The sequence below is a fragment of the Aulonocara sp. 'chitande type north' Nkhata Bay genome, linkage group LG2 (assembly GCF_057382095.1).
Source record: "Aulonocara sp. 'chitande type north' Nkhata Bay isolate Kocher_YH1m ecotype deep benthic linkage group LG2, A_spYH_male_GT1.1, whole genome shotgun sequence".
Taxonomy (NCBI): domain Eukaryota; kingdom Metazoa; phylum Chordata; class Actinopteri; order Cichliformes; family Cichlidae; genus Aulonocara; species Aulonocara sp. 'chitande type north' Nkhata Bay.
Genome location: NC_141345.1, coordinates 18550567 through 18572500, shown reverse-complemented (window position 1 = coordinate 18572500; position 21934 = coordinate 18550567). Strand labels below are relative to the sequence as shown.

Sequence of the window (21934 nt, the reverse complement as noted above, 5' to 3'; positions counted from 1 at the left end):
GCTAACTGACGCCTGTGGAGTTTTTTTGTTGTTGTTTTTTTGTTGTTTGCTGTTTTTTTGTTTTTTTGCAGTTTCTCTGCACACTGCATGGTCTGACCAAGCAATTGCTTTTATAGAGGGGCTCACTCTTGCTGATGGTCAGTGCATTTGATTAGCAGGTACTTTCTCTGTTGCTATGGAAGCAGTAAGTGTGTACGTAGTTACAGGCATGCAGAGAGTCCTATGAACAGACATGACTGTGTGTTCACACACTTTATTTAGCTCTAAAATGTCTGTAGCTTGTAGCATTACTTCCTCTTTACAGGTTTATGTTTAGCATGGAAGTTGCTACAAATATTTTCTACCTCTCTGTAGCCAGACTATATATAAAGAGTTATTTACATACTGTCTATGGTTTAGAGTGAATGTATATATTTTTTAAAAACTAGTTAAAAGTGCTTAGGAACTTCATAAGGGAGTCACATATAAAACTTAAGAATAGCCAGTGCAACCCAATCCTACCCTATTATCCCCCAACCACCCCAAAAGAACTCCTTCAGCATGAAATTATTACATTTCCCAGAGGTGAGCCAAGCTGAGAGGATGAAGAGCACAAGACAGGCAGTGCTGTGAGGGAGCAAACGCAGCTTTAGAAGCTGATACTCATAGGAAAGACTCATTTGTCACCCTTGTCTCAGATCCACATGTGATTGCGAGAAGTGTGTGTGTGTGTGTGTGTGTGTGTGTGTGTGTGCGTGTGTGTGTGTGTGTGTGCGCGCGTGTGTGTGCGTGCGTGCGTGCGTGTGTGTGTGTGCGCGTGTGTGTGCGTGCGTGCGTGCGTGTGTGTGTGTGTGTGTGTGTGCGCGTGTGTGTGGTGGGGCAAGGATCACTCAAAATTTTGGATGCTGTGAAGCAGCATCGCTGCTCATTCCCCGAGAGATCCGCCGCTCTGTTTCTCCATCTTCTTTTGCTCTCCCGTTCTCTTTGACCACTAAATGTTCTCTCACTGGAGGCACATGGTGATTATGGTGGATCCACATGAAGACATGTCAGTGACGTTATGAAGCACCGAGCAGTGTCTAACGTTTTGGGCTCAACAAAACCCTGTGGCCAGCTGTTACCATAGCAGTATTTTAGGGCTGTGTGTTTCTGTCTGCGCCGTGTGTGTGTGTGTGGTGTGTGAACACCGAAAGGGACAAAGTCATTTGTCACTTGTGGTTTCACATGTCTGGTATTGAAATCGATGACAAATCTATGAGGTGTGTGTCTGTATGTGGGTTCATATTTACTGGCACGAGAGCCGGTGATGTCATGCATGAGAATGTCTTTGTGAAACCAGCTATGCCCCTGCAGACTCCCACACTGTGCTGACTTTGCAGGCGCAGGGTGTGCGTGTTGTGTACACATGTGCACGAGTGTAGCCTTATTGCTTTTGTTGGACGCTTGCTGCAGACCACAGGGGAACACTGACGCTCAGACTCCCATCATACATGCCTGCCATCCAGCATTATGACACTCTCCCACCTATGTGTGCTTGTGCACCAAAAACACGGCTGTCCGATTGTGTTCAGCTGTGTTCAGTTCCAACTAGGAGGCGTGTTAGAAAGTTTGAGATCTAAACTGGATGGACTGCAACCTTAATCCGCTGCTAATCAGCTCCTCGGAAAACTCACTCAAGCATCAGACTCTGTAGATTGCTCTGCCTCTCCCGGCAACTCCTTCTCAGTGTTTTCCCCCCCAGTCATCACTTTACGTTCTACCCGAATCACTCTATTTCACCCCCCACCTGCTTCCATGCCTCTCCCACCCCACCTCACCCCCAGTCATCCCTTGTTTCCCTCCTGGAATGAGAATCCTGCTCTCTCCTCTGTTTTTTCCCCTCTCCTGCTGTTGTGTGTGATGCCGAGAAGCCCTCAGGATTACATATAAGTCTTTTGTTTATCATCTCAGCTATTACTGCTAATGCTGTCTCTCCCTCTCTCTTTTGCAGCGTGTGTGTGGCGTGTCCGTGCTACGCATGTGTGGGCAAGCTCTCAGATCAAACACAGCGTAAGACGAGCCCATAAACAAGCCTTCAGGACCACTTAGGATTTTCAGGCAGAGCCAGTGTTGAGGGGGCGCGCGGAGGGGGAGTAAGGTACAGAAATCAGCTGCTCTGTTTATGTACCTTTCAGTGGTGATTACCGGTCCAATCTGTCTGTTTAACAGAGCAAATATCAGAGCCTTGCAGAGTGTGTGTGTGTGTGTGTGTGTGTGTGTGTGTGTGTGTGTGTGTGTGTGTGTGTGTGTGTGTGATGCATACAGTTGCAGTGCAGAGGGTTGGAGAGATGCCACCGAGTTGCGTGGAGTTAAAGCAGCAGTAGGCTACAGCAGTTAAGTGTTTATTTACTCATACGTACAAACCTAACTGAGAGAGAGGAAGCAGAGGGACCACCGCCGGACTGAGGATATGTGTCAGACATACTGTACGGCCTTGGCAGCGGCCCGTGTTTTGCACGCAGCGCAGTAAAAGCTGTGTACTGTGTGTGCTAATGCGAGTGGGCAGACACGCTGGCAGGTAGTTCCCAGCATGCAGGAGGGAATGTGTTTGCAGAGTGGAACATTCGCAGAGATGAATGAGCTGCATTATACACTCAGATATTATTTTTCATTGCATTACAGTGCAGTTGGTCGCGAGATCGAGTCGTTTGTCATGCAAGAAGTGAATGTAGGCAATGTAGCTGACTGAAAGTGTAAACAGTTGTGTCTTTGGGTGTCAGGTTCAATCTGATGAATGAATGGAAGATCTTGCATGGGGAATTGTTTAGGTTCCACCTGCGGCCACTGGATGGCACCAAAACTACACAAACACACCAAGAAACAAATAAAGGCTGTGGAGAGAAACTGCTAATAAATAAATTATGAAAGCGGTAAATGTTAAACCGCTACCTGTAGTTAAACTAAGGTAGGTCATGGCTGCCTGCGTATTCTCAGACTGAAGCATATTCTCCAGCCTGTTGTTTGTTTGTTTTTTTTGATTCCGCCCCCCTGCAGCCACCGGAAACGCTAGATAAAGCCGAGGCTGGAAAGTGCGTCACACAGCTGAGCTGCGGAGAATAAACGGAACCTGCAGTCTAGCGCCGCAAGTCCCCCTCCCCTGTTATTTTTGTTTGCACAAGAAAAACCCAAGCTGACGTCTGTTCTTCCAGCATGGTGAAGATCGCCTTTAACTCGGCTCTGGCGCAGAAGGCGCTGGGCAAAGAGGTGCCAGCCGCTGTTAAGGTGAGCTAACGGGGCACAGCGCTGCGCCTGAGCCCGGTGTCCGACTTTAGCCTGGTAGCAGGCCTGCTGTGCCGGATCGGCCAGCAAAGCGTGTGGACTTCATCCATGTGAGCATTCACAGGGTTGTCGCGCATTGTTGTGCTAAGTCTGATTTGACACGCGGTGATTTTTGCATAGCGCATAGCGCAGGACACGATGGGACCGCCCATCTCCTGCACAGCTGTTTTTGTGCGGAGGACAAAGATGGGGTGGGATTAAGGGATTGTTTAATCAAAGCTGAATGTGAATGTCATGCTAATATGATGTGTGTGTGTGTGTGTGTGTGTGTGTGTGTGTGTGTGTGTGTAGGACCCTGAAGTGGCCTCTGCTCCAGTGGGCGCCGAGGGCTCCACAGGTCGCTGCCTGCTCACCTTGTTAGGCATCGCCTTCATCCTCAGTGGGCTCATCGTAGGGGGGGCCTGTCTCTACCGATATTTCACCCCAAAGGTGTGTGCGCGTGCGCTGCAGCTCATTCTTCGTGAATATTCTCTTACACATGTTACCATCTTTTAAAAAGGGGTTGCAAAGAGTGGGAGGGGGTCTTATGAAATCAGAATATTTGATTAAAAAAAAAGCATTTAAAATCTAAAGTCCTCTCAAAGTAAGTACCTGCGTGTGTGTGTGTGTGTGTGTGTGTGTGTGTGTATATATATACATACATACATACATACATATATACATATATATATATATATATATATATATATATGTGTGTGTATGTGTGTGTATGTGTGTATGTATGTATGTATATATGTATATATATATATATATATATATATATATATATATATATATATATATATATATATATGTATATGTATATGTATATATATATATATATATATATATATATATATATATGTGTGTGTGTATACATTAGGCCATGATTGTGGTTTCATAACTGTGCATAACACTTTAATGTTGCAGATCCTTATAGTAGATTCATTTTCTGTCCATCCTTATGCACGTGAGGCACATGCCACCAGCTCTGCAAGCAAGTCACTGAAACGCGTAGAAAGTTAAACTACAACCCAAGACTATTTTACGTTATAACCTTTTCCAAATTGTTTCATTTTCACGTTGCAAATACAGGTCAGTGAAATCACCATGCACATATTGTAAAGGTTGGGGGAGGGGGGGGGGGGCATCTGTGGGGCAGACTTTGCAGACTTTGCAGACTGCCTCTGGGAAATTAAGCAGCTGTATGAATTAATTTGGTTATCCACTGACGTTATCAGATATGTTTTCTTGCTCTCATAAACTGTCACTGTCTAGAAGTGATGAAGAATTATTAACACTGGTTTGTACCGTTAGAAAACAGAGTGCTATTGTTCACTCCTTTTCATGTTTAGAGAAAGTGCAGACTTCACCTTTTTTCCCCCAGTTGTTGTGTTGCCAGCAGGAGGGTCTTAGAGTCAATGAGATGAGGCAACCCCACACCCATGCAAATGAAGCAAAGCGAGGTGGGGGGGAGAGCAGTGTGTGAAACTGTAACTGTCAGTATGTTGCTTGAGAAATTCTGATAAAATTGAGATTTCATCACAAGAATCTGTTGCTCTGAATTTTGTCGTGCTTTTGATCTCAGCTGTTTCCTCACTTCTAAGCTTTGAAACTGTAGTGACACATGATACACAGAAAAAGATAACAATGCAGCAAAACTCAATGGTCCAGTTTGTGGATTTGCACAGCATTGAAGTGAATCTTGGACTAAAGTGGAGAAACCCTTGCAAAAAGAATCCATATCAATAATAGGTGCTGCCCCCTGTTTTGGAGGAAGGAAGGTTCAGGGTTTCAGTAGTCGTCATCATGGGCTCATCCGATTAGAATGAAAATAAGCAGTCATCAATCATGTGCAGGTTTTGTTGTTTTATTGTATATTGTATAACGGGTAAAGGAAAGAAAGACACACATGGACTGCTCTCTTCAGGGCTTAAGCAATCAGCATCATGGGCTCATCCGGTTAGAATAAGAATAAGCAGTCATCTAATTATTCTCAGGGTTTTCCTTTTATTCTCCAAATCAATAAGGCAAGGAAGGAAGGAAGGAAAGAAAGAAAGAAAGAAAGACACACATGGACTGCTCTCTCTCAGCTGCCGCCCCATGTGGGAGTGAAGAAAGAGTGAGGGGTAGGTGAGTGCAGTCCTTATATAACGAGTGACAGGTGAGTGCAATTAAGGCCAAGCACCACACCCAATCAAAGGTGAGGAAAAGAAACAAGGTGCATCTGGTGAAGTGAATGTGCTGAAAGGTGAGCCTTTACAACAGCCCCCTCTGTTCATTTCATTCTGTTTGAAAGTATGATTCTTTTGATTGGATGCTCTTTGCAAACAAAAGGTAAGAGCACTGGGTGGGCGGGGCTTCTGACATCTCAGCCAGAGCCAGTGTGCCATAATTATCAGCATAATTATCACAATTTGATTTGCAAGAAAATAAATGCCTCACATATGCCAAAAATGTTACTGGAAATCTTTATTATCAGTGCCATGTGGAGAGTGAGTGTGTAAACATAAGCTTAAAACCTGATATTAAAAGAAACTATGATCAATAGTCATGGAAAAACTGTAGGCTTGTTTGTGTAAACGTAGTCCTGCTATATGCCGTGATGTAACTGTGCTGGAACCAAGCAGAACATGCGTGCTTTGGCTCCCCCTGGCAGCCTGAGCTTCCTCGACAGCTGCGTGATTGTTTTTCAGTAGTTGGTGCAGTGTGTGAAACGTGAACTTTAGACAGGAACAGAACACACAGATTCACAGCTGATATTGCAGATTCACAGTAATACCAGATGATGCGTCTGTGGTTGTAGAGGCAAATCCCAGCTGCACTGCTGGTTGAAAATAAAATAACTCTATTACGGTGCGTTTTCTTTCTTTTTTTTGTAAAATGTACACAAGCAAAGGTTCCAGTGCCCCCACCTCACTTTACATGTTCTTAAGACTAAATGAGATGCATTCTTCATCAGAGGATGTATCATGGCGCGATGGAGTTCAGAGACGTGTCGTCCGGAGCAGAGAGCCAGCCTTACTACTTGCCGCGAGTGGAGGAGGAGGTGGAGATCTCTGACAACATCGCCGTCATCAGCGTCCCTCCTCCCCGCTTCAGGCCCGGAGACCCCGCTTACATCCTGCACGACTTCAACAGGGTGAGGATTGTGGACTCTGTCACACTTGGCGCAGCTCGGTGGATGATTTCTGCTGCTCTAAATTCTTTCCCGATGATTTCATGTGTGTGTGTGAGCAGAAGCTGACGGCCTATCTGGACCTGACTCTGAGGACCTGCTTTGTGATTCCCCTGAACACCTCAGTAGTTCTCCCCCCTCAGGACCTCATTGACCTGTTCTCACAGCTGATGGTGAGTACGGTCCCTCCTAGCAGCACCTGAAGACACAGATGAAAGTCCAGACTTGGATGACGGACAAACCGAACACATAAGTCTTGTTAAAGCTCATGCACACATAAGAAATTCAGGGATGTGTTGTCATTCCACAAACTGTCTGCTCTTTAATCCTTCTCAAATCTGTAATATCTTTAATTTGTACATATGAAGGTAGGTTTTAAATATTGGCTAAACTGTAAAGTTCCTGTAATTCAGTTTTCTATTATTCACTGGCAGAGACTATGCAATAATATCATCTTAAGTGAAACGTAGGTTCTTGACAGGAAACTAAAGATGATAAATGAGCGACTTCCACCCACAGGCTTGTCCCCTTCTTCCTTTATTCATGCAGTAAACTAGAAGTACGCTGCATTTATACTGCATACTTGTATTCAAAAAGTCTCCATATTCAAATAGGGACTTTTTAAAAATCATTGATGTAGTGTTGGGTAGTTTTAGCATGTGAAGGTGGAAACAGGTTGGCGGAGTTTAGTTTGCTTAGTGAGGAAATCAGGAAATTTCAACACTTGGTGTAGAGTTGTTTCACAAATCTATGTTTCATCACCTTTTTTAAAAAAAATTTATTCAGTTTTCACTGATCTGTTTTATCTGGTGGAAGATCAAAAGTATTTTTTTAATTTAAAAAGGTGCCCTGACAGTCTCATGCTCTGGTCTTTGTTCCAGTCTGACTCTTACCGCAGCTACCTGGTGCACGAGGACCTGGTGGTGACGGAGCGCATTGATGATGTCAAACCCCTGGGCTTTTATATCCGCCGTCTTTGTGATGGAAAAGAAACGTACAGAATGCAGCGCCGTGCCAGCCTGCCAGGTATAGATGTGATGGAAATGTAAAACCTCTGATTAACCTGCAGCTCTGTGGCAACCCCTCGGAAATAGGGTGCAGACCAGAGGAACTTGTGTATATAACATGCATGTCTTTAACTGTATTAAGCTGTAATATATAATCCTCTTTAATCTTTATATTACTTAATTATATTATTTAATCTTTAATTACGACATCACTGCTGTTATGCAAGATTTTTTTGCTTTACTCAGCAAGTGCAAACTAAAAAGTTTGAGTTTGCAACTTTTCCATCCTGTACTTGTCTCGTATTTTAGAAAGGAAGCTACTTGGCTGACATTAGCTCTTTCATAAATAACCAGAACGTCAAAATCAATGTCTGTATATAAAATATATCTGAAACTGGACTTTGTCTTACAGTTTCAGGATCATTTGCATTCATAGCTATGTGTAGAGCTGTTAAGTCATAAGCTAACATTAGCGGTAGCTAATGGTAGTAAATAACCACACAGTCAAAATTAGGTCTTGTATTTAAAAGACGGATGCCCCCAACATGACTGTGCTCCTTAGTTTCAGGACTACAGGTTTGTAGTCATGAGTTAAGCTTTTTGGTAATACCGTGGTGCTGCTTAGTCATAAACTAACATTAGCGGTAGCTAATAGTAAGCCACACGATGAAAATTAGTGCTAGTATTTAAAAGACAGACCCCACCGACATGACTGTGCTCTTTAGTTTCAGGACTATAGATTTGTAGTCATGAGTTAAGCTTTTCAGTAATATTGATGTAGTAGTGTTGTAAAGTAATCAGCTAACATTATCGCTAGCTAAAAAATAGCCAGACCATAAAAATTACTGTACTGTATTTCACACTGGTTATGTATAAAACTGTATGAGCTAGCTTGTTTAGCAGAGTGTTAGTGTAATTTATTATGATTTTATCTTTTGGCTAACAGAAACAGCTTTCAAACAAAATACGGTGACCACAACATAAAGGAAGCAAGCTGTCACATAATGCAGTTACAACTTTAGGCCTTCATACATTTCTGATGGTTGAGTTATATAAACATGTATCCCTGTATAGTTCTTATCAAGGATGAAGTTAGCTGCTGACATTGATAACTTTTTATTTACTAGGTACACATTAATATTGATTTTGGAGTCACTAATCACTATGGCTCAAACAGAAACTGCTGACTTATCAAGTAGATGCAGAAATTATACAGTGTCAAACACACTTTGGTTAGAAACCGAATAAGAGGACGAGTGTAAACAGGCACCAACCATGCTTGACACATCTTCCTAAATGTAGTTGTGTTTGAAATGTGTCAAACGCCCACGGCTGAATATTGAGATGAATACTTAGCACTGCTGCTTATTTGTCTTTTTGTTTGTCAGGTGGAGGCATCCAGAAGCGCTCTGCGGACGAATGTTTCACCATCCATCACTTTGAGAACAAGTTTGTGACTGAGACCCGCATCTGCAAGGCTTAAGCATGAATATAGGTCATAGAGAGCGAGAGAGGGTAGGTGGGAGTGGGCGGTGAAGGGAACAGCAGAAAGTTACTTCTGTACAAAACTCTTTCCAGTTTTTGCCTCCCCTGCTTTTAATCTAGTGTTGAGTGAATTTAAGTTGCAGCATTAGAGCCTAGCCCCCTTCTCCTCTGATGTACTCCCTCGAACCCGTGATAGGTCACAAGTGCGTAAGTATTCATTAGCTAGTCTTGTACTGGTTATTACTTTAAGTCAGTAAGCTAAAGTTAGATATACAAGTTTCATTTATTACGTTGCTTTCTGTTTTGTTGCTGTAGTTTCCTGCAGACAGATCTTATTGATGTTACTATATAACGACACATCCGCCTCATCCAGAGCAGAGCTATTAGTCATCCTACTGAATATTCTAGTGAGATCATATTAGGCGTGTGTTGCGTCAACCTCCTGTCGCCGCTCTGACCCGGGTGCACGGTGCAGGTTCGACCAGGTATTTGTATTCTGTTACAGCGTGATATAGCACAAGTCAGCATGGAGATGTCTGTTACAGTATACGTGTAACATGCTTGTCCATGGATGGTAACGCAACGCTCTCAAGTCACCACTGTTTGTAGATATCCCCCACAGTGCTGCTGTGTGATAACTTTAGTGTTTCTGATGGTCTCATACCTGATGGGAAACAGTCCAGCACCCTTACAATATATGACTAGTTTTTGTGTTTGTGTTTCAAGCTTCATGCGTGATCCTTAACCAGAGTGATGAGCTAACGATGAATAAGCTAAAGGGAAATTTCACTTAATTTGACTTGAAAACAGTCGGTTATCTAATTTGACTATTATGTATCCGTAGTGTTATAACACGAGATGGCTCCCTGTGATCTTTACACACATCGTGTGCTTAAATGGAAAACAGTCGTCCTTGATTTCTGAAGTCTGTCGAGCACATTTTAAGTCATTTTTTAGTAATTTCCTACTTGATGCCTGCACACAGAGACAATCAACAGGAAGTGTGTTTGTAAAGATGGGGTTTCTGTCTCTGCTTTTTAATTGAATACTAGAAGATATTAGGGGGGGAAACGCCCAATGTTGTGTGCAACTACTGAACTGAACTCCACTTTGTTGTTTGAATAAAGTTGCATTTGTTTACCTACTGAACGTCGCAGTGGCTTTGTTATTATAATGGCGGTGAAAGCGGCACCAACACTAACCCTTTTATCATCCTGCGAAGGACATCGGGTTATCAAAACACTGGATCTGGAGGAAAACTGTCGCTGCATTTCGGGGTTTTCCTCTCTTTCACTTGCTGACACTACTCGCCCTTCATCGAGGAAATGCAAATTGAGAGGGGGAAGGGGAAAAAAACATTTATTGAGAAATAAATAGGTTTAAAAAAATAACATTTTAAAACTCTACTTCCATATTTTCACATTCCCGTTTCAGCATAAATGTTATTTCCATAGTTTGCAGGAAGTTGAAGTTTGCATAGTCTTCAGTCTCAGTTAGTGGTTGCGGGGAGGCTGTCGCCACCAGAAGTTTAGTCCTCCTCTTCGTCCTGTTCTCCGGTTATACAGGACAGACGCCGGCTGAGATGTATGCTCTCCGGTATCTCTGGCTTGCTCAGTCGCCTCCAGAATTCATCAGTAGTGAAATAGTACATGATAGGGTCCAGGCTGCAGTTCAGGCTGGCCAGGCAGAGTGTGACTGGGTGACTTCGAAGAACCAGTTTCTGAAAGTCACAGCTGGTAACTTTCTTAGCTTTGACCATAAGGTCGAGAGGCATCGTGGCGTGGTAAGGTACAAAGCACACTAAGAAGACTACAGCACAGCTTAGTATCATCCTCAGCGCTCTCTTTTTCTCCCCTCTGTCAGAAATAGCATTTGCTGTATTTTCCCGAAGGCTCCAAATAGTCATGCACGTGCAGCCTAGCACCAAAACGAGAGGGACGAAGAAGCCGAACAGCTCTAGTAAAATCAAGAGGGCCCACATTGCCAAAGGACCGATATCCTTCCGCAGAGGCAGCTCCGTGAAACACTTATTTGTGTCGTTCCTTTCGGGCAAGGAAGGATCGTGTCTGAGCAGAGGGAATCCGAGGCAGACGGTACAGATGATCAGCCAGATGATCCCACATATTAACATGTCTCCTTTTTGTCGACCCGAGTTGTACAACAGCGGACGCATGATGAGCTCACAGCGACGTATGCTGACGAAAACCAGGAAGTAGATGGAGGCATACATGTTGACGTACTTGAGATAGAAGCAGAACATGCAGAAGAAATACCCAAAGGGCCAGGAGTTATTCAGGTAGTAGTAGATCCGCAGAGGCAGAGAGAGCACCTGAGGAGAGGCCAGAGTGACAAAATTGAAGGCAGAGAACAGCAGGCAAACGCTGATGTACATATTTGCTCTTTGGCGATGATGGTAAGGAGCTCGCTTGGTTATCTAGTAAACAGAAACATTTCTAAATAGATTTTTAAAATAAAATCCTCCCCGTTAGGCAGTTCATTGGAATAAAGAGATGAACTTCTGTAGTTGTTGTGTTCTATAATGGAAGTTTTTTCTTGTGGTTGGAATTCTCCCACAACTCTGCCAACATCTAAGAGTCATTTTGTTTTTTTGACTTCCTAATTTAGTACATGAAAGCAGAACAAAAACTAAAGAGGTCATTACACTAATTTGCTTTATTGCAGTTTTAAAACCGTATTGTAGGATCAGCATTACAACACTAAATGTAACTATTAGAGGCACGAGTAGTGTAACAAGTACTTCTTGCATGCAAACTTCTTCCCTGATTAAAGCTTGACCCCTGAGGACGGCTATGTGGTCACTTAACCACACAACCACATCATGTGATTTCACAGTAATGGTTTAAACTAGAAAGTAAGTGCGAAATACGACTGAAGAGGATTTTTTACCTGCAGTAGGTCGGCCACAGCCAGGTTCATCATGAACACCACGGCCTTCTTGGTCTCTCTGATGTAGGCCCTGAACACCCACAGCGCCAGCACGTTACCCAGCAGGCCCGGTGCTAAGATCACACTGTACACCACGGCATACAAATGGTGCTGGTAGTCTATTATCTCACTGGTATTGGAGCAGTTCATATTAGGAGAACTGACATTCATGTCAGTGTTAAGATGAGCTGCCTTGCAAACCAGCAGGAAGCTTGTATCAGCAGAGCTGCTTGTAGTCCGGTGACGGGTTGGTTTGAGCATCCATGCCGCTGGTTACATCATGCTGCAGCCTGTGCAGCTGGTACTCTCTGCGGCATGTCAGACAGAGGAAGAGTGTCTTTTGTTTTAAGTTTTTGTCCAGCGCTGATGTGTCCTCCAGGCTTCTCTGCGATCCCCAAAGAGTCTGGTGGTCTGGTAGAGGAAAGAAAAGTAAGTTAAGTTAGTGTAGTCGGAGGTGGAAAGCGTTACCAGAAAGAGGAAGAAAAACAACTACAGGTTTCTGTGCTGTCACCTCACACCAAGAGGTTCTGTCTCTGCCTGTGTTTTCTCACACACTGTAGTACAAATCAGCTCTTGACAGCGACGCAGTTGAGTTTTAACTGCTTCATCTTTCGCCTAGTGCAGCCTGGGGATATTAAAGTTACTGTTTTGCATGTTGCATAGATAGCCATCAGAATTGGAGAAGGAACCTTTTTAGATGAGACACAGATGACATTGTGCTCGGCGGCAGCACCTGCCAGCTATAATCTCCCATGTGTTTTTATGAACAACGTAATTAATCAATGATCCTTGATAGCTGTGTTTTTGCAGTGCCCTTTACAGCAAGCGTGCAAACCCGCAGAGAAGTCGGTAAAATCCCCCACGTGCTGCTTCACTGCCGAGCATTATGGTGCCTGCACTGAGTCTGTGTGAAATAACTACGGCGCAAGGCATCAAAGTGAAACTAGCGTGGTTAGCGCAGGCAGACCAGGCAACTGGTTAACAGCCCAGATCAAGGAAAAACCTGTCACTAAAGAGCACTTTGAGATGAGGAGCAGCACCGCGGGTGGTTTTTCGATGTAGGTGACGCCTGTAACGCGCTTCTTTTTTTCCCTCCTTCTTTGTGACACACACACAGAGCAGAAAATGAAAGTAACAGAGATGAAATTTTAAAGCTTTTAGATGACCTTCAACTTAGATTATCTTCAAATGCTTTCGGTTCAAATGGAAATAGTAATGTTAGGGACTGAACAGCCTATAGGTGCACACACCCACAGCTATAAACTTTAGTGCGTATAAACCAGTTTAAAATTATGTTTTTTTACTTACTGTTGTCATCCTCTTTTTGATCAGCTTTTGTTTCTTGTTATCTTATTTCTAATGAGACTTATTAGACCCTAGCAAACCCAGGAACGATGTGGTGTTGTGATCTTCCACATACCTAGTACCCAGACACCTGCTATGCTCAAATAAACATCTCCATGTGTTTATTTCTGGCCTCCATTAGTACATTAATCCTCTATCAGTTTAAAAGGGACAATGTTTATCATGTGGACCCTTAAATCATACACTGTCTTCCTCCCTTCCCCCTCTCTTTAAGCTAGCTTTCTTCTGATTGGCTGCTCCTTGCAACCAAAAGGTTTGAATAGCTGGTGGGTGGAGCTGCTGTGCTAACCGCATTGGGATATTTTTAAGTGACATCATCCAGAGCAAAAAGCAGTGAAAAAAAGAACAGAAACTGTGTTTAGAGTATTCTGAAGCCTGAACTTTGACTCACAGGGATTAGTAATGCATACTCTGATGTCATTATTTGGAACTTTGGCCTTGTTTAGCACTATGAGAACACTATATATGTATGGCAGAATGTTAGCAAAGCATATTAGACCTACTTTAACCAGTTTCAGGACATCTCAGGATCATTTATGAACCATTTTATCGATGTGAAAATGCAAATCAGCCAGTAAAATATTGTTCATATTTGACAAGAAACTTACTGCCACGTAAACTGTTCAGAAAAGCATTTTTTGTTTTGTTTTTTACACCTACTATACTCAAAACACGCAGCAAAAATTGTGTAGCTATTTTCGTGCGTGAGGGGGAAATGGCACTTGCCAAACACAAGACAAACAGTGGTTAACTAACTGCTCTTAGTTCTCTTTATGGGCTCCCTCAGCAGGTTTTTATACACGATATTCGCGTTCCTGTTGCTTAACTAAAAGAACGCCACATTTCTTTACAGGGAAATGACTAAATATAGTGGCACATTTGACTACATTTGAATGCATACATTTGGCTGCTAGCATTGCACTGCTGTTTCAGCTGCAACAGTAAAAAGATGACACGGTTTGAGTATTGCCTTCTCACCCGTGTGTCTGCCCTCCCCTAAAGAGTCACGAGATAAATTCTGCGTTGGAGTAAAATGATTAATAGGGTGGACCTTTTTAGAAAAAAACAAAAAACCTTTATTTGGGAATATATTTTTACTTTCTTCAATGTTAAAGCTATTTATCTAAGACATTTACACTTTTTTTTGTCAGTTTGTACTCCTTGTTTTTGTAAGCGGTTACAAGCCAAAGAAGTTTAGGCAGCAGTCTTTTGATAATGACCTGTTTAGTAACTTGTACCTTTAGCAGTGTGTAAGTAAATGTAGCGGAGTGTAAACAGCGATCCCTGCCTGGGATGTACCAGTGTAAATGTATAAAGTAGTATTTGGGCCTGAACTTAACTCCTCACAATCATACACAAACAAACAGTGGAATTTTATTTGTAAAAAGGGGGGGTATGCTAAGCTTGGACTGCTTCTCAGCTCCCTGACTGCCTTTTATGCTCAGGCCGAGGCCCCAGTAGACCGTCAGCCCTCGGACTGCCTTTTAACTCAGTGACCGCTGACCTGTGTGTTACTGTTTGAAAAGGATTCTCCACTTATTACTCTCACTTATGCACGTACCATGTGCTTCCTTCCAAGGCTGTGTGTTGATTTGTATGATGTGCAAAAGGCCAATCTGTGACAAGCTCTCGTTTCCTTCTCGCAGTAGAGGCTTTAACATGTATGTACAGGAGTCAAACCGAGACCATCTGTTGTGAAAGTAACATGTTTACGGTAACGAGCGTCGAGATCAAGCTGAAATTTCCATCTAACCGAGAGAAGTGAGCTGTTTTTAAAAAGATAAAGCTAAAAAGAAAAGGCAAGTGCTGCTCCCCTACCTTAGGACTCAGTAGTTTTCATCAGGTCTTGCCAGTGGAAACACATAATCTCATCTGCTGTGATTCACCTCCGTCTGTGGGCTGCTGGCATGTAAGCAGCTTTCTGAAGATCTGACCTCGTGTTTCAGAACCAAAAACGCTGCCGGTGAGCATCGGGGTCCCTCCACGTGTGTGTGCCCTGCTCAGATACACAAGAAAATATGCCGTGATCTCCAGGAAGTCCACTGACACATAAAGACCAGACACCCCAATACTGGCCCTCACACACACACACGCACTTCAACATAACAGGCATTCCACACACTGGAGAAACAGACAAGGTCCCCCATGAGCCATGACTCCACATAGAAAGCATCCACACACAAACCCCCACACACTCGCTACTTTCTCCGAACACTTCTGAACATTATTAGCAATTAATAATCATCCTCTCACCTCTGTCTTTAAAGATGCTGGAGAAACGAAAAGCTGATAAGACCGAGGCGTCAGATGAAAAACTCCATCCTCCTTTCTCCTCCTCTAACACTCTTTAATTTCAGTGTCCCGCCTCTTTCTCTCTCTCTGCCTCTCTCTTTCATTCTACCTCTCTATCTATCTTTCATATCCATTAACTTTTGTCTTCACTCGTACTCTTTCCTGTTTTGATTTCTTATCTATCACTCGTTGCATGTGTGTCGCCCGTCTGTGTGTCTGCTGTTCTGGGGATTTTAGCGCGCACACACACACACAGACACACACACAGAGGGCTTCCTGTGAGCGTAGGGGTGTGGTTTACAAGAATTTTCTTTTGACACTTCTGCTATTACACTCTTAGTTGCCATTTCCTTGTGGACAAAGTCAACACGTCAACACGCACTTTTTTTGTTTTATTGACAGGACATCAAAAAAAATCAAAAATAAATATTTACACCAAAGCCATGACGCAAACTTTCACAAGTTACAATGTGACACTGTCAGAAAGCAAACGCTACACTTTGATGCGTGTGAGAACAGAGAAACAAGAGGCAGGTGCATTTTGGTGGATGATTCATTCTTGGTAGATTTCCTTAGGTGGGCTGCATTTGTGCGTCTGGGGGCTGATGTAGACTCAGAGTTGGCTCAGGCTTGGCCTGTACAGATGGGTGGGTGGGGGGGCGCCTGACAGTTACTGGTTTCAGAGCTGCTGTAACTGCTGCCAACTGCCTTCACCACTTTGCATTCTGAGAGGAAGTGAAGCAAAAATGAGCTGGCACCTGTTTTCACATTTTACCTGAAAGAAAAAAAGTCCAACTCGCAGTGAAGAAACAAACATCAGAGCCAGAGATGAGACTTAAAGCTTTTAATGGGAGTGCATTTCACATACAGCTTTTATTACATAGCTTATATCAAGTTTTATACACACAAACTGAAACATTGGGCAGCGTTTACGATACTGCATGTTGGAGGGTGTTTTCTGCTTGCTTTAGAGGAGGCGGGCTTCACACAACTCAGGTCAATGTCTTTTGGGTTGTTTGTGTTCAGACAGCTGCAACATGTCAGCTGATCATATCCAGCTTGGACCCGGTGTCAGTCGGCTTTAAAGTTCAGCAGAATCCTTCATGGACTTTTCCTCTGAGCAATGCTACTCCCTGTATGAGGAGGTGCTCATGAGTCTGCTCTGCAAAGGACACTGGGTCGGTGATGTGGTCGGGGAGGAGATGGAGGACGAGAAGGAGGAGGTGCGCCTTTTGAGGTGCATCCTAAACTCGGCTGTAAGAAAGTAATAAAGGATGGGGTTGAAGCAGCAGCTCAGGCCCGCCATGCACAGAGACACTGGGTGAAACTGGAGCACCACCCTTCTGACGGTGCAGCTGGACACGATACTCTGCTTCACCATCAGGTAGAGCGCGAAGTTGAGGTGGTACGGAGCGAAGCAGAACAAAAAGAGAATGAAGCAGCCCACCACCATCCGCAGAGCACGCCGCTTCTCGCCATTTGTGTGCTTTTCATTCGGTTTCTCCGCCTGGCAGTTGGAGGTGACTGAGTGGAGGCGGCTGCGTGCTGAGGAGTTGAAGGAGTTGTGCTGATCCTGGATCTGCTTCTCCTTGAGTGACCAGAAGATGCGGACGGTGCTGTATGACATGCATGCTAGAGGGATTAGGAAACCACACGCCTCAAGAAAGACCAGCATGGTGATCGTCAACGAGAGAGGAGGTTGGCGCATGGGCAAGTCTTTAAAACAGCCCGCCGAAGTGGCGTTGGAGTCTAAACTCTGTTTGGTGACACCTAAGGGAAACTGGGCATGGGTGCTGTTTAATGCCACTTCATTTTTGCTACTGTTGTTGCTACTCCGCATCAGGATAAAGGGAGAGCAGCTCAGACCAACCACAACCCACACTACAAAGCTGATCAGCAGGTCATAGCGACGCCGCCACCTTCGAGCCGTGAACGGCTTCTGCAGGAACAGACACCTCTGCATGCTGATGCACACCTGAAATCAGAGAGAAATGAAAAGAAGCTACTTTGTTATTTATTCTGAGGCACAGGAAGCAAAGCAGTTCCAAGAAGGAAGACAGAGGCTTTCATTCAAATCACTTTCTGCTTTGGAGTTTAATTTTTAAAACAAAAACAACAACAAAAGTGCTTTGTACTGACATTTGACTGATTTTAAATGTAATGAAAACTAGAAAGATCTCATTTGATTATCCTTGTTCCCTGTGATGAGCATTATCAGGAAATTCAAGGCTTGCTTTCCCTAAACTGCCTGCTTACCAGGAACATTATAGCGGCGTACATGTTGAGATATTTCAGGTAGAAGCAGAACAAGCAGAGACCGCGTCCAAAGGGCCAGGTGTGCGTGAAATAATAATAGATCCTGAGGGGCAGAGAGAGGATGTGGGCCAGGTCTGCGATCGCCAGGTTTATCATGAAGATCACCGCCTTGGTCTTCTTGCTGTTAAACGGCACATACAGAGAGAGTTAGTGAAAACATACCTGAAAATCTAAAGGTGTGAACTTGTATGAGTGTTACCTGATGTATCTGAGGAGGACCCAGAGTGCAGTGGTGTTGAGCAGCAGCCCGGGTATGAAGAGTATCAGGTAGAAGTAGGTGTATATCACGTCCATTTTCTGATTCCAGACCGTTTCATTGTAGTTGCATTCAGTCATATTGGTGACCATATTTCTTTTTCCCTCACAGTGACACCGATGATATAACCAAGCGTGCCTTTCCTTTGATCATAATTTTTTTTTGCTGAAGTACCTTTGACAGCTGAAAGGCAGAGGAGAACTTGTGAAACATCCGATGCACATACACGTTGCGCTTTATCTTTATTTTCATAATTTGCCCTTAATAAAAATCTTGTAGCCTGCGCGTGGAAAGAAAAAAGCTGAACAGTGCTTCACGTTTCCCGTTATGTTGTTGCGAAAGTTGAAACTAAAAGTTTGCTTTGAAAACTGGAATCAGCAGCTGCCAGAGCAACAGTCAACGGTGAACCTACATTTTCACTTTGGCAGGTGTGAAGCCTCCTGCAGTGTGACACATACTTTGTAGCTTTAAACCCAGTTTAACACAGAAATGCTCCAAAAAACAAGAGCAACTGCAAAAAAACTGCATACTGGTTTAATTCAAATCCAATTCAATTCAATTTTATTTATATAGCGCCAAATCACAACAGCAGTCGCCTCAAGACGCTTTATATTGTACAGTAGATCGTACAATAATAGATACAGAGAAAAACCCAACAATCATATGACCCCTTTAGAGCAAGCACATTGGTGACAGTGGGAAGGAAAAACTCCCTTTTAACAGGAAGAAACCTCCAACAGAACCAGGCTCAGGGAGGGGCGGGGCCATCTGCGGTGACCGGTTGGGGTGAGAGAACTGAATGACTGCAAACGTCTATATGTAAAAAAGTATCAAGTGTATTTAGATGAGATGATGTAATCATTGAGTCTAAAAGTGAATGTTAACAACTCATTAAAGGGGTATTCCATGAATTCAGTTCATCCACTTTCATTCGTTGCTGTTGCTCCTGACATCATCATCCCGATGATGTCATTAGCACTACAGGAAAAAAATTTAAGAGTTTGGCTTTTGCTTGAAAATCAACCGGGGCATTCATTTCATGCTATTTGAATCTGTTAGCCACTTTGCAACCCACCTCAGCGATCCCTTTCATGCTGCAACATCAACACCTGCTCTATCCTATGTGCTACTCCTCGTTTCACCTCAGTGTGCACATGGAAAGGCAGAGGGAGGTGTGTCCTCTTAGATCAGCTAAAAATAAATTGCTACAAGTAGAAATATCAGTCTTCCTTCACTATATTTGTTCCTTACTGATCAGTCAGGATATCCCCACCTTTCTTCTTTGGGGCTTGTTTGTGGGAATTTCTAAACAGATTTTGAAGCAGATGTAGCTGCTCTCTGGAGATAAGTGCCATAAAGTCTATTGGACTGGTAAGCTGCAGACCCAGATAAAAACAAGGTGTCATAAAGCAGCAGCCAGCAAAACACAGAAAAGGCTTGCACTAATGGCATATAGGAAAATTACAACAATTTTCTATATGAAGTAATTTTGGTAATCACAGCCAAGCTAATATGAAAAAAAAAAATGATTCAGTTAGATTTTTCTCCCCATTCTTGTGTGATGGTTAATTGTTTAAATTATGTGTTTTTATATGAGAACGCCATGAAAAAGCTGTTAAAGTGAAAATAAATCAAAAACTGCTTAGGACGGCAGCAGGAAATGACCGGAAGAAAGATCGGGGACTGGCTCTGCTTATCACGGGAGGATCATCCTTCCTCTAACATCATTATAAGTCCGCACCCTTTCCTACACTAGGCCCACGAGGGGAACACAGTAATAGTGGTCGTTTTTTAAACTGCTTCACCAGATTCAGGCCTGTTTAGACTTGTCTGACAGCTGCTGAGACTCTCAGTTTAAAAAAGCTCCCTGATGATGCCTGTACGATAAAGAGTTGTGTAATACTATCTGAGGAGTTGTGCTTAAGGAAATTACAGAAACCGAGAATTCATTTTCATGACACACCATGAAACACGTGTAAAGAGTTTCTTATAGCTGTTAAACGTGCTAACATAAAATATCAAGTTGATATGATTAAATATTGGTGATACAGTAACTGGTGATTCGCTTTAGCCAACATCGAAACAAAAACAACAATAACGATAACTTTTTTTTTTCAGCGTATCAGAAATTTCAAAGTCTTTATATCTTGTGACACAAAAGCTTTCGTATGCACACGGCGACACATGTACATTTCCAGATTTAAGATTAAATGCAAAGTGAAAGCACTAATAACAGTCCGTTAACATCAGCAATATTCAAAGCATGACTCTGACCACAGGGCACAGCAGCATGACGCCCTCACAGACATGTCTACACAAACAAACACTGTGTCAATACCTCGTTTCTTGTGCCTCTAAATCACCCGTATAGGCAGAAGGTAGAGGTCAGAGCCAGGAGCGACCGCGTGGAGCATCGCGCACACCTTCTACAAAGTCCTCGCGCTGTGCAGCAGAAAAAGGAGTCAACAGATGCCGAAAGAAGAATCTGTCAGCGCACTGCAGGTGAAGACAGGATGAAGCTGATGGTGATGTGATATGAGAGTGTTTGCTGGAGGTGGCGGGATCTGGTGTCACTTGTTCTCTGACTCAACTAGCTGCCAGTTTTGAAGGGAAGGGGAAGCTCTGCCCTATTGCGTTTGAGTGTTTTTCTGCAGTTTGCGACGTCGTCACTAGTGCTTAGCAACGCACGTAAGAGCTAAGACGAGCAGAGTTGGACACACATGTGGTTAAACCAAATGGCAGCAGGAAAAGAGGTTACGCTGAAAGAGCACAGGCAGATGCAGACACATGCTTGTTTTTCTTACCTCAGAAATTTCTGAAGATTTTCAAAAGATCTTTTCAAAGGTGATCTGGTCCGCAGACGCAGCAGATCCCGAGGAAATCAGCCCTCTTCTTTAGCTTCTCTTCTTTGCAGTCTGTATTTAAATACATCTACAGTGCAACACTGACGGTGTAAAAGTTGTCTCAGTTCACTGACAGCCGTTGTGACCAAAATAACTGCACTCATCTGCTTCCCCGTTCAGATTCCGTACTTCCGTTTTTAAATCATAGTATTTATTCAGCAAAATGTAGGTTACCTGGCTCCTAGTCCTCTAAAAATTAAAAAGAAAAATTAAATAAAAAAGCTGCATTTGTGTGTCCTCTGACAATGAGCAGTAGCTTTTAGGCTTTGTTCTTGTGGTTATGGTTTTCGTTCACGAGGCCTAGAGAAAAAAAAGAAGGAAAGCCTTCACGTGCTGTAGAAATGTTTAACCACGCTTCAGCTTTATGACATACACTCGCCATCCTGTTACTTTCACAGCATGAGGCCACACCCAGAGAAAATAACTTGATAACACTTCCCATGCTTGCCCCAGCTGCTTTATGGCTTCTCTGAGACTTCTACAGGGCTGACAAACAGGTGACTATAAAGCCCAAAACAGGAAAATAATCAGCAAACGTGGAACGTGGTCTGTGGTCAGTCTGTCTCAAATTAAAAATTGCTGTTCTTCCAACTTGTTGCCACTAGATGTCAGGACAAGCCACTGGTCATAAATGACTGAGCCATGTGCATTTTTCTCTTCTAGATTTAGGGCAGACTGTTTCTTTAACAGACGTGCTCGAACGGTAAACATCTGACTGTTATCTGTTCAAAAAATGGAAAAAAAGTGACGCAACACTCTTGGAATGAACCACTCGGGGGGTGAAGCTCATGCATACCTCTACACTCCCACTGTTCTTATTTCCTGGTTTTCTTCTCTCCTCCTGCTACCCTTGACCCCAAATCTGAGAATCCAAAGACTGCTGCCCCTCTGTCGTTCTGCTGCTAAATGC

The 21934-nt window shown here is 43.4% G+C and overlaps 3 protein-coding genes across 5 annotated transcripts; 1 reads left to right on the top strand and 2 right to left on the bottom strand.

Annotated features, from left to right (window-relative positions):
* Positions 1–3018: 3018 nt before the first annotated feature.
* LOC147337628 (integral membrane protein 2A-like) lies at positions 3019–10095 on the top strand. Its single transcript, XM_086307346.1, has 6 exons — positions 3019–3240; positions 3589–3726; positions 6239–6418; positions 6517–6627; positions 7336–7480; positions 8850–10095. Exons 1-6 carry the CDS (start codon positions 3169–3171, stop codon positions 8942–8944), a joined length of 741 nt encoding a protein of 246 aa, XP_086163472.1. The 5' UTR covers positions 3019–3168; the 3' UTR covers positions 8945–10095.
* gpr174 (G protein-coupled receptor 174) lies at positions 8369–12188 on the bottom strand. The gene is made up of 2 exons (XM_086307342.1): positions 11854–12188; positions 8369–11275 (listed from the first exon to the last, which is right to left on the bottom strand). The coding sequence occupies exons 1-2, from the start codon at positions 12151–12153 to the stop codon at positions 10475–10477; spliced, it is 1101 nt and encodes a 366-aa protein (XP_086163468.1). The 5' UTR covers positions 12154–12188; the 3' UTR covers positions 8369–10474.
* Positions 12189–16675: 4487 nt separating this feature from the next.
* Positions 16676–21922, bottom strand: p2ry10 (P2Y receptor family member 10). Of its 3 annotated transcripts, XM_086307337.1 has the most exons (5): positions 20926–21922; positions 20460–20563; positions 18065–18304; positions 17806–17986; positions 16676–17524 (listed from the first exon to the last, which is right to left on the bottom strand). In XM_086307337.1, the coding sequence occupies exons 3-5, from the start codon at positions 18211–18213 to the stop codon at positions 16676–16678; spliced, it is 1179 nt and encodes a 392-aa protein (XP_086163463.1). In that variant the 5' UTR covers positions 18214–18304; positions 20460–20563; positions 20926–21922. The 3 variants fall into 3 exon arrangements, with proteins under 3 accessions (XP_086163463.1, XP_086163467.1, XP_086163466.1); XM_086307341.1 differs by lacking the exon at positions 20460–20563; XM_086307340.1 differs by lacking the exons at positions 20460–20563; positions 20926–21922 and having other exon boundaries at positions 18065–20452.
* Between the last annotated feature and the right edge of the window lie 12 nt (positions 21923–21934).